Source organism: Brassica oleracea, chromosome C5 (genome assembly GCF_000695525.1).
Source record: "Brassica oleracea var. oleracea cultivar TO1000 chromosome C5, BOL, whole genome shotgun sequence".
NCBI classification, from domain to species: domain Eukaryota; kingdom Viridiplantae; phylum Streptophyta; class Magnoliopsida; order Brassicales; family Brassicaceae; genus Brassica; species Brassica oleracea.
In genome coordinates, this window is record NC_027752.1 from 46,562,180 (window position 1) to 46,574,552 (window position 12,373).

A 12,373-nucleotide genomic window follows, 5' to 3' on the forward strand; every position below is an offset into this window, starting at 1 on the left:
CTTGAGACGCGAGAGGCGAGTAGAAGTCGTCTTCTTCTTCTTCTTCGGAGCTTCGTTGCTTGAAGCTGCGAGAGGATAATGGCGGGAGAGGACAGATCTCAGGAGACTCCGGTTTGACGAAATTGGCGACGTTTCCGAGGTAGAGAACATCGGAGGTTGCTGAAGCAGAGACTGTGAGTTTGTGTTCGGTGTTGTTTCTTGGAAGGGGACATGGAGCTGCTGATCAAGTTACCACCGCTTTGTATGTCTCTTCTTTGATCTCTTTTTCGGTTAAAAAAAAAACAATACTCTTCTTTTATTAAAAAAAAAATATCCGCGTGTGATTAACCATTGCTGTGGATAACCCAAAAAGTAGTATCCTTTTGGCATGTATCGGACGAAAGTACCCCTGCTTTATCGAAAACAGATTCGGCGATAGTACAAGGCGTGTGGCAGACGATGGACGGCGGGACAGGCGACGGACTGCTGGATAGAGAAGTGAATCGTACGCGTTATGATGATGATAGTGTCGGTAACTTTCTCCTTAACTGATACGGGAACCATTATGTGTTATACTTGTTATTAGCAGATACATAAACATAAGTTGTTAACGAATTCATATTCTATGTACATGTAAACTAATATGTTAGCAGTTAACCTAGGATTTAGAAGGTAAATAATACAATGTTTTTACATATACACATACTTATGATGTATTAAAGTTTAGGTTAATCTATATTGATAACAGATACATATGTCAATATCGCCTAAATCCGTTAAATAAAAAGTTAACATTTAGGCAAAGAAATAGCAAGTAACAGTTGCTAGAGGTGTTACGGATCGTCAACCATGTCGTATGGCTTGCTCAGAAACGGCGGCGGAATAGAGCTCATCACCACCGTCGTGGAAACAGAGGAAGAGTTCGCCGTAGGTACAGATTAATGACTCGATCCCATTTTTAATCCCAAAAGTAATCAAAGATGTCATCTTTATCGATGTAGATATATTGAGGACGAAATTAGGGTTTTCTTGAGGTGGATGAAACGAAAGAGACTATGAAATGGAACAGATTATGAACAAAATCATGTATAAAGGAGAAGAAGTAGTGGTTGGGTATATGTGAATAAATGCAACTCTTCGAAATTCGAAAACGACATAGTAGTCTCAAGCTGTTTCGTTTGCAGAAACTGAAAAGACATAAACCATTGTATTGACCAATGGGTGAAGGGAGTCACCAGACATACATCCACACGCAACGCATTTCTACTCGCTGTAGGTTGACGTATCTGGCAGGGGTAAAAACGTCCAATGAAAAAGGGTTTCCTAATTAAGGGTATATGACCCATTATACGAGTGTTTAAGTGCATTTTTACCAATTTCTGTATATTTATATCCAACCACTGTTTTACAGATTTTGATGCATTATTATTATTGTTATAATAAATGTGCATGGAATCATATGGTTGAGCACATTTATCTGTAGCGTATGCTCCTTGATTACTTCACAGTCCACTTTCCTCCTAGTCAAGTTTGGAAGAAGGTCGGAATGTAAATATTCCTTTACTGAGAAGAAAAAAGGATCAAATTTCTTTAATGATGTATAATCGCTATTTATCCTCTTTTCCTGAGAAGAAAAAACAATAAAAATAGTATTGAGAATAGAAAGATTGGCTGACTATTGTGATGCAGTATTTCAAAAAAAAAAAAAAATTCTCTTTTAGCTGCTCCATGTGTTTTAGATTTGGCATTTTTTCTAACCAACCCAGTAAATTGATTCCCTGATTATTTAAGAGTTACGATATAGTGCCACAGCTCGTTTCCTATGTATTTTTATTGATCGTATACCTTGTTTTGTCGGACAATAATCTACGTGTGCTCCTCCTATAGCCTTACTCGTATGATAATATGTACATGATCCTTGCATGTATAACATATTATATTATTCGTCCGTCCCTAGGACCGCAATTCTCGCGTCAATTTGCAACACTTGGTAAAATATCGAGCATGGATGTTACACAACCTAAACCACATTATCATTGGATGAAATAAAATAATTTTAGTTGTGTAGAAGATTGAAGAAGCAAGAGGATTATTAAATAATAAGATGATGTCGGGGTAAAAGTTAATGGAACTCCACTATAGGTTATATACTTATATTTATATTAATGGAAACATGGGGGTCCCTTAAATGTTTGGGGCTAAAACAATCTAGGGAGGGTTTTCAAATTTTTTTTTTTTTTAACAAATTCGGAGGTTCTATGCCGATGTTTCAATGAGTTGTGCTCAGGAACACCTCTGAATGAAAAATAACTATAAATCATTGACAAAAGTTATACCAATAAACAAATAAATATATACAGTCGAACGGAACCATTTTATGTAATAGGTTTACGGAGAGCTTCTGGAGGCAGATTAGGGTTTTAACTTGATCCGCCGCCGTCGGTGTGGCCTCTCGCTCACCGACGAGAACCTTCTTCTTTCTTCCTCCTCTTTCTTTCTTCTTCCTCTTCTTTCCTTCCATGGTGCTACGTCTCTCCGGTTCGCCTATGCTCCTTCCTCCTCCTCCAGAGCCGCCGCCGGTTACTTTTTTTCTAGATCTAGCATCCATGATTGCTCCTCCGGACCTTCCCGTCCTTCCCGACCACTCTGGTGCACCGGATCTGTTCTCCTTCATCCTCAAAATTGCAGAGCCTCCTCCTGTTTCTGGTACGACGACCTCTAGCTCAGCTTGTTTGTTGCTCGTGTCCTTAGGAGTGAACTTTGTGATGCCTTGGCTCCCCCATACTGCTGTCTGCAGGGTTCAGTTCTACTATATCCTCTGGAGAAAGTCTAGTTTCCCTCCTTTGCTCTTAGGATTTGTTTTGAAAGATACGGTCTTTGTGACCCCCTTGATAGAGTCAGAATTGGTTGGGTTCTGTTGCACTTCAAGTCTCACTGAACTAAATTCAAGGTCCCAATCTCCTCCATTATCTCAGTATGAGGCTTTTAGGCTTTGGTTTAGCCTTCCCTTACCTCAGTGTGAGGTTCTGTTACCTCAGTATGAGGTCCATTTACCTCAGTATGAGGTCGTAAATCTACTCCTTTTGTGTTCATTGCAATATATCTGTATGTTGGTTTTCTTAACTAATATTTCAGGAATAAGCTACAGAAAATTAGGAGATGATTTCATAAAAACCAATCTTGGCTTTTTAGCTTCTGATTTGGTTGGCAGACTGTGGAGTTTCATACAATTTCACGCTTCTTCAATGCTGAGGATTTCCTCTCTATATTCAGGCTCATCAAGATGGTGCGTGGTCACCTCTGTAGCCAAATTTGTTGCTGCCTTTCATGCATTTTATGCTGCAGCTTGTTCGGACAGTAGTTCACTGTGTGTGTTTTCTGATTCCCATGGCTTCATCTCACTTTCTAGCACTTTAGGTATCTCTATCTTAAGTTGCTTATGTGCTATGTATGCGTCTATCCAGTGTGTTTTTGTTTCCCGCATAGCTTTTGATGCAGTGGTTTATCTAACCAGTATGGTTGCTTTGCTGTACTTGAACAATTCCTCCTTGGTTGGAGTTTAAATTTTATTTATAAAAGTTGGTTTGATCAAAAAATAAAAAATATATATATATATATATATAATATTGTGGGACTGGGATCCGATTAATTCAGGCTCGTGCGTCAAATCTCTATAGACTAAATTTTTGTTGCTTAAAAAAATGAGAAGAAATGGTCTCTTGACCCTTCCCTAATTGTCGTATCCTTTTAAGAAAAAAAAGTTTTGAAGCTCATCATCAACAATGGAAGCTTTAACTCTTGTTCTTCTTCCTTTTCTCTTCCTCGTGGTTTTGATACTCTCTACTGGAAAATCTCTTTGTCTACGTAACTCTATAACGCCGAAAACATACCCGGTTATCGGATGCTTACTTTCCTTCTATACGAACCGGAACAGGTTGCTGGATTGGTATACCGAGCTCCTAACCGAATCCCCAAGTGGGACAGTGATCATTAACCGCTTGGCTGCCCGGAGAACCGTGGTGACGGCCAACCCATCCAACGTCGAGTACATCCTCAAGACAAACTTTGATAACTACCCGAAAGGCAAACCCTTCACGGAGATTCTTGGAGACTTTCTCGGCGGCGGGATATTTAACGTTGACGGAAACCTCTGGGTAAAGCAGCGGAGACTGGCTACTCATGATTTCACCCCCAGGTCGCTGAGAGAGTACGTTGACGTTTTGAGGAACGAGGTCGAGGACGAGCTTCTGTCCTTCTTGGATGCTGCCGCCCAAGATTATCAACCCTTCGATCTCCAAGAGCTTCTCCGGAGATTCACTTTCAATATTGTCTGCATTGTTTTCCTCGGGATCGATCGTTGCAGTTTAAACCCGTCGTCACCCGTTTCTGAGTTCGATCGAGCGTTTCAGACTGCGGCTGCCGTTAGCGCTGGACGTGGTTCCGCACCGCTATCCTTCGTGTGGAAGCTTAAGAGACTGGTCGGTTTTGGATCTGAGAAAGACCTCAGACACGCTGTCCAAAAAGTTCACAGCTGCGTCAATGAGATCATTCGAGAGAAGAAGATCAATACCAAGAGCGATTTTCTGTCGCGATTGATCGTCGCTGGAGAAAGCGACGAGGCTGTGAGAGATATGGTAATTAGTGTTGTAATGGCCGGGAGGGACACGACCTCGGCGGTCACCACACGCTTGTTTTCGTTGATCTCCTGTCACAAGACAACCGAGTGTGAGCTAGTTAATGAAATCAGATCGGTTAAGGATATAACCGGGGGCTTCGATTATGAATCACTGAAGAAACTGAGTCTGTTGAAAGCGTGCTTGTGTGAAGTGATGCGATTGTATCCTCCGGTGCCTTGGGATTCCAAACACGCCCTAACCGATGACCGTTTACCAGACGGTACGGCGGTGCGTGCGGGAGACCGGGTTACGTATTTTCCATATGGGATGGGGAGAATGGAGGAGCTTTGGGGGAAAGATTGGGATGAGTTTAAACCAAACCGATGGTTTGACTCTTATGATCATAAGACCAGAGTTTTGAAGAAAGTGAACCCTTTCAAGTTTCCGGTTTTTCAAGCCGGTCCGAGGGTTTGTCTCGGAGAAGAGATGGCGTACCTGCAGATGAAGTACGTTGTGGCTTCCATGCTTCACCGTTTTCAGTTTGAACCGATCGGTACGGACAAACCGGTTTTTGTGCCAATGCTCACGGCTCACATGGCTGGTGGGATGCGAGTCCGCGTTCGCCGGAGATATGGATCTCGATGAAGAGAACCAGATTTGCATTTTCTGTCAAAATGGTCTCTAACAGTCCGAATAAAGTCAATGATCACTATGGTTCTTTTGAATGTACGTAAAATGTTTCCATGATCGTATTATCTCCTTTGGGTAAACCAACCCACATTTTAATTTTCGAGATTTCAATACATATCAGTAAAAAACTATTATAATATTATTATGAGAAAAAGAAAAAAATAACACTAAATCAAGTTTATGTTCCTAGACTAGCACCCAAGGTCAAAAGTCACAAAAATAGCACTTAATGTTTTATCAAAAGTCACAAACTTATGGTTTAGAGTTAAAGGGTGGGGTTTAGGATTTAGGGTTTAGGGTTTAGGGTTTAGAGTTTAGGGTTTAGGGTTTAGATTTTAGGGTTTAGGGTTTAGGGTTTAGAGTTTAGGGTTTAGGGTTTAGATTTTAGGGTTTAGGGTTTAGGGTTTAGAGTTTAGGGTTTAGGGTTTAGAGTTTAGGGTTTAGGGTTTAGAGTTGAGAAATGAGGTTTAGTGGATAAGATTTCAAATTTTGAAAAATAAAAAAATTAAAATTTTCAAAGGATAAACTTAGAAATGTGCTATTTTAGTCATTTTGGTTTTTGAGTGCTATTTTCGTGATATAAACTTAGAAAAGTGCTATTTTGGAGATTTGCCCTATTATTATTGTCTGAAAAATAAATTTAGTTGAGAAGCAATTAAGCACGGTAAAGAAAAAGAAAGCACAGAGACACGAGAGGGAGAGAGAAGAGAGAGAAACTAGATCTACTTTGGGACCGGCGTACGGCCGGCGCGTGAGCACCCGTGCAGTCGCTGGAGCCCTTTCTCTTTCGTCGAAGTTGTTCCTCTTAGCCCCTTCTCCGCCGTCGTGTCAACGACCGCCTTGTCCGAGCTCTGGTACCGCAACCATCCCTAACGGTGGCTCGGCTCTTGGAGTAATGACACGCACGATTGAAGGTCCACGGTGGAGAGGGAGCGCCTTGCATGCTCAGTTGTGGTGTTTTTCCGGGAGATGGAAGGTAATATAGATCCGTCTTCGTCGGTTTATGCGGGAGGTGGAGGCTTGCTCAGATCCACCGTCGCCGATTTTAGCTTCCGGGAAGGGGAGTTTCCTTCAGCTCCGCCTTCGCCGGCTTTTAGTTACGGAGAGTGGAGGCTTGCAAGCTCCGCGCTGCCGCTTAGAAACCCGGTGTCCTTTGGGTTAAGGTTACTAGTTTGATTTGTGTCAAGTTCGGTGAGGTTGCCGTTAAGGTGGGTGTTTGGTCACTGCGGATGAGATATCGTTAGACGATGAAGCTCTCCGGCGGTGGTAACGACTTTCAAGGGAAGAAAGCAGTGGTTCTCGGTTCGCTTGTCTAGGGTTTGAAGTGATTCAAAGTCGGTGGAGATCTCGGTGATCGATGGAACTCGCCGGCGTGAAGACAGTGCGGTGAAGAACGGTTATGAGTTCGTTGGAGGCTTGTCTGTTTCCAAGCTCCGACAAAGTCGGTGGAGATCTCGGTGATCGATGGAACTCGCCGGCGTGAAGACAGTGTGGTGAAGAACGATTATGGGTTCGTTGGAGGCTTGTCTGTTTCCAAGCTCCGACGAACGCAGGTTTAGATGGTGATGCTCCGGCGGCGTAGAGGCGGAGGCGGTTAAGTTGAGACGGTTGCGACGCGTGTCGCGTGAAGGGAGCAGATCTCTCCACGTGTCTAGCCTCCTTGACTTGCTATCCGACCAGGTCGTCCGGTTTCTAGGTCTGGGCCGAGGGTCCATTTAGTCTTTTGTTTAGACCGTAGTCTCTTGAGCTTTAAGCCGTTTTTTGTTGTATTCGGGCTTCAGCCGATTACTGGGTTTGGCCCGTTTATTTAATATAAAAAAACATTGACGGAAAAAAAGAAGAAGCAATTAAGCACTTTTTACATCTTTATTTTTCTTATGAAGTCATACGTATATTAAAAGCAACGTGAGAGCACATTCGTTAGTATTTATATATCTCAATTAATAATACAATAATATTACACATTAATATTGCTATTAAATACTAAATCCAATCAATCGTCCTAAATTTTTTTAATGTTTAAATTTTATTCCGTTTAGATTGTCAATTTGGAGTAAAACAATCAGTAAAACAAAAATTCCTATAAAAGTCAACCGTGGAATCGTCTGTTTGAATAACATAAGTGATGTTAAATTTCTGAAAAAGTGGTGGATAAACTAGAACAAAGTAAATATGCAATTAAGAAAAAGAAGACATGATATAAATATTTTTAATGATGCACAAGCAGTTAGCACATACCAAAAGTTAAGTATCCATAGCTGATGTTTGATGGAATAACTTACAAAATAACCTAAAAGAAAGAGAAGCTGGACAGCCATATTGACTGACTTGGGTAGTGAAAACAAGTAACTCCTTGGTGATTGTTGGCTTCTGGACCAAAAGTAGTGTATCATTGAAAGCAAATTTTCAGTGAGTGTATTAGTATTTTGATGGGTGACTTTCTTTCTTTCTCAGCGTTTCAATATACTTCTCTGTTGCAAGCTTTGGTGAATTCCAACCGTGAAAACAACCCTTTTCCATGTCTTTTTTCTCTTCAACATGATACTGGAAAGTCCCTTAGGATCGGGGAATGATACCTCCACTAGCACATCATAACACGCTAGCTCGATGGCGGGATTGTTCCCCCATAGCTTAATCATGTGTTTGAGATGGATGGAAGGAGGGGATATATGTGCTGAGGTATCTTATGAGAGACTATACTGGAAAATTACATCTTTTCTTCCACCAAAATTCTATAGAAAGCTGCAGGGGCCATTAATTGTCTAACCCTGACATGGCAATCAGAGAAAGAAATGAACCAGTTTACAAGCTTTGTTTTTTCTACAAACAGACGCACACAATGATGCAATTAGTTTTCTCTTTGCATACAACAAAACACATTTAAATTATGCGACTGAAATCAATTTGAAGGACTTTTTATTTTGAATTAGTATTTACCCTGTTATAACAAGATGTATGTTTTGGTGTTTTTATATATATTAAACAAATTATAATAGATTTTAATTATAAATACATTATTTATCAACTATTTTCAGAAGACCTAAGCTAATAAAAGTTTGATAAACACATTTTTTAATTAAAATTTACAGTTTACCATATATTACATAATAATAAAAGTGCACAGAAAATATACAAAATAAATATGTTTGAAACAATTTTTTTTCTCTAAAACACTGATTTTCAGAAAGAATAACATTTTAGTTTTTAACACATATTTAGGTAATTTTTTTTTTGCTAAATTATAATTTTACGTAAAGTTTCACTAAATAGCTTTCTTTCTTTATCCCATCAAACTGAACTGACTCATATGAAAAAAAATCGACAGAAGGAAAAATCAAAATCAAATAGTTTGTTTATTTATTTTAGTTTAATTAAATATGAGGATCAGAGACGGGAATGAGTGAATGAATATTATTCATCAGCGTTCCAAGACTGTTTGACTTTGGGTCCAGTGGGACCGTCTTCTTCAAGGACTTCATGAGGTATTTTGTCAGTGAGCTCACGGAATTTCTTACGCAAAAATCCGGGCAATGTCTTGGCAAAACCGTCAATGGTCTTTTCAAGGTCATGTTGGACGGTTGGTCCCCATTTCCTAAAATAATTTAGCCACGGTGGCTCCACGATTCCTTGTCCTGCAATCACCTCATAACCAGTACTAGTATCAAAGAACTTATCACTTCTCGCCATGTCATTCCTTATGCCGTTCCCGTCTTGGCCTTGCAACACCAGTCCGGGTCTTGAGAACATTGCGTGTCCGTGAAGAGACGCGTAAGCCACAGGCTTGTTTCCACCTTGGAACTCTAGATCGCATGCCTCCACTAGACTTCCTCCACTGTGCTCAGAGAAGTAGACACGCCACAATTCGCCGTTGAAGTTGCTGATCCGCAAGGTAACGTGTTCCCAATCTCCAATATGTTCACCGACATTCCCTAGGGAGAGGCTCTTCATGAATAAAATCTTGAGGTGGGCATTGCCGTTGAAAGGAAGGAATATCCAGAGGACAATGTCAGTGAAAGTGCCTCCAAACATTGGTTTGATGTGTAGATACACCTTTGTGTTCCCTAAGTCTCCCCTCTTAACCCTTTCCCTTGCACTCTCATCGGCTGGATAATCCAACCAGTATAAGCCATCGTCCGAGCCGCCTTGCGGAAGGTTTGAACCGTTGGGTTGAACCGGGACGGGGTTAGATTCGTTACCTTTCTGGTATAACAAGGCACCGTTGGAGAAAACCCAATCGACAGAGGAAGGAAGGAACTCCTCATTCGGATGAAAATAAATCAAAGGAGAATAGGCTCGAAATAAATCTCTAGTCTGATCTTGGCTTGGCATGCTAGACAAGTCAAATTTTGTATTTCTCAGGCAGGACAAAGACGGAAGAGGAAAATTTAGTTGCTGAAAGCTGAATGTCCCTGTGTACACACCAGCTGCCTCTGTTCCTCTGTTTTCAGGTCTCAAACTAGAAACAGTAACTCCTTCTATCCCCCATACCCATGCATCGGCTTCGCTCATCTGTACCGTATGATCCGTTCTGACACAGCTTATTGATTCTTGTCTTAAAGATGGCTTCACCGGAGAAGTAGTGACAAACACGCCAACCGCTCCATACCCGTTGGGACATAAAGGCTGCCAAAAATATGCTGGCCCATCTTGCTTGACGACGACGGAGGTAGTGTTACCGAGTTCCATGTAGTCAATGGGTGGTCTCAAGCTATTCCCGGATACGTCTTTTGCAACAAGAACCCAACCGAAAAGCATACGGTTGTTGGGTTGTGCATAGAAACCAAGTGTGAAGAAACCAGCAGGAAGATTGATGGGTTCAAAGATGCTGACTCCCATGTTGTCGGGCCCTCCCTCGAATGCTCTCCATACCCTCTGTGACGTTGACTCTGAGATGGAGACTTGGATCACCTCAAGACCTCCAAGATCTATCTTTCCATTCCCGAAGTTTTTCTCACCACCCGGAGGGATAACAGGCAACGGAGAAGGAAACTTGAAACTTGTCTCTACAGGTAATGGAGAAGGAATCTTGAAGCTTGTCTCTACAGCTAATGGATGCGGAGATATGCTAACTGTGAGATTCAAATCGGAGCTGGTTCCATTTCCGTCGCAAAATACATGGTTAACAAATACTATAATCAAAAGAAAACTCAAAAGTTTAGAGGCTTTTTCATTAGACGATTGCATTCTTCTCTCTTACTCTTGGTCAGTAATAATAATAACAGGCCACAAAACTATACATTTACGTTTTGAAACCGTTTGACCTCTATTCTCCAAACAATTATACTAATATAGTGTAAACTATCTTTTTTTCTGGTCAAAGTGTTATTAATAAAACGTGTATAATTGGTTGACTGTATGCAGTCAGACATATATTTATAGACTTTTTACTATAACTTATCAATTTATTTTGGAAATATCTTTTAAAAACAACATAATTTTAGGATGTAATATCCAATTATAGCATAAAATTTTCAAGTTCTTAATCTCACCAATTTTAAATTCCTGATTTCTTGATAAAGGAATCTAGGATTTTAGAGTCAGTCTTCAACTTTTTTTTATCATAAAAGAAATTTAGTTATTTTCAAAAGTAAAGTTTAAATATCTCTGTGTGTTTTTAATTTAGAAAAGTGCTAAATTTATCTTTTGTTAATTAAAAGTCTTTGGGATAGTAAAAGAGACAAATAATTTAAGTGGATCCATGCACTTTAATTAATTTTTTTATTTTAAACTTGATACTTTACGTAAGAAACAGCATAAGATATTGTGTACTATTATAGTTTTCTTAAACATGCATGATTATGAGTATCCGGTTCTCAATGTTTTCATCTAGATGTTTTCTTGAAATAGATCTTATATATTTGAGTCCAGTAGTTGTGTCAGTCATAATTGTTGTGCACTGATTTGTGGGATCTTTCAAATATATATTGACCTAAATTTTATTTATTTATTGAATATTTTTGAATAGATATATATATATATTTTTTTTTTTTGAATAGATATATTTCCCTTGAACAAATGTTATAGGATTCTAACCCATATCACGAAAACCGTGGAGCCTGGTTTTGGAAGACAAGAAGTTCATGCCTAGAATGATGGACAATGTCTTTGACACGAGTGTTTAAAATTATGGAGATGTAATGCCATTTGCTTATCGAAATCCCCTCGATAAGACTAAGGCCTCTCTCATCCTACACAGACAGAGGATTGATCTTTCCCTTACAACTTATTGAGTGCATCTGTTGCTCCTCCTCGTTCCTGGATTAGGTAGACGACGGCTTAGGCTCTTCACGATCCATGCAGCTGTTGCAGCCGGGGGAGGGGGCAACCGGTATCGTCGGTGGAAACTCAGTGTTTGGCGCTTTTTTCTCAATGCGGGCCACCGTTGAAAAAGCCCAACCCACCACTTGATAGAAGCGTCAATTTCTAAATATTCATTTATGCAATAACAAGGGATAGTTCTAAAAGTATCTCCGACACATTGCTATTTTTGCCTCTATAATAACATTTAGAGTAAAATAACTTCAATCCATTCCAAATATTTTTTTGAAATAGAAATTGTTATTTTTTTCTCTATTTATAAGGAAAGAAATAACAATCTCTAATTTTTTTATTCTTTATTTTGAAGATTAATATTATAGGGGAATACATTTGAGTAAATTTTATTTCTATCATAGAAATTTTCTATTTTAAAGGTAAAAATAGCAAAATTCATTTGAGATGGTCTAAGATAAACATTTCAAGTCCTTTGTTCAAAAAAACTCAAGTGCTTTAGCTAATAAAGTAATAAGTAGCTGTTTCTGTCTTTGTTGAATAATTGGAATATGTGGAAGCTCCATGTGTTGGCGGTGGTGCTTAGACGGCACAGTATTTAAAATGTTATATCGTGAATCGTTTAATATACAGGCCCGGGTTTAACCCCATACATGTGATACATTAGTATGGGGCCTATTATTTATTTAAACATTTTAGGGCCTAATTATTCAATGTTGTTATTTGTTAACATATCAATATGTTATGTGTTAATGTGTTCGATAAGTTAATAAGGTGATGAACCAGCTCTAAATAAAAGACAACTAAGTTTTATATAG

General features: G+C 39.6%; 3 protein-coding genes across 3 annotated transcripts; 2 read left to right on the top strand and 1 right to left on the bottom strand.

The window, feature by feature from the left end:
* The first annotated feature begins 2,247 nt into the window (after positions 1-2,247).
* LOC106292440 (putative transmembrane protein At3g54730) lies at positions 2,248-3,542 on the top strand. The gene has a single exon (XM_013728026.1). It carries the CDS (start codon positions 2,499-2,501, stop codon positions 3,540-3,542), a length of 1,044 nt encoding a protein of 347 aa, XP_013583480.1. The 5' UTR covers positions 2,248-2,498.
* Positions 3,543-3,761: 219 nt separating this feature from the next.
* On the top strand, positions 3,762-5,240 carry LOC106294052 (cytochrome P450 94B3). Its single transcript, XM_013729667.1, has one exon. The coding sequence runs from the start codon at positions 3,762-3,764 to the stop codon at positions 5,238-5,240; it is 1,479 nt and encodes a 492-aa protein (XP_013585121.1).
* Positions 5,241-8,681: 3,441 nt separating this feature from the next.
* Positions 8,682-10,523, bottom strand: LOC106293493. The gene has a single exon (XM_013729171.1). It carries the CDS (start codon positions 10,467-10,469, stop codon positions 8,697-8,699), a length of 1,773 nt encoding a protein of 590 aa, XP_013584625.1. The 5' UTR covers positions 10,470-10,523; the 3' UTR covers positions 8,682-8,696.
* Between the last annotated feature and the right edge of the window lie 1,850 nt (positions 10,524-12,373).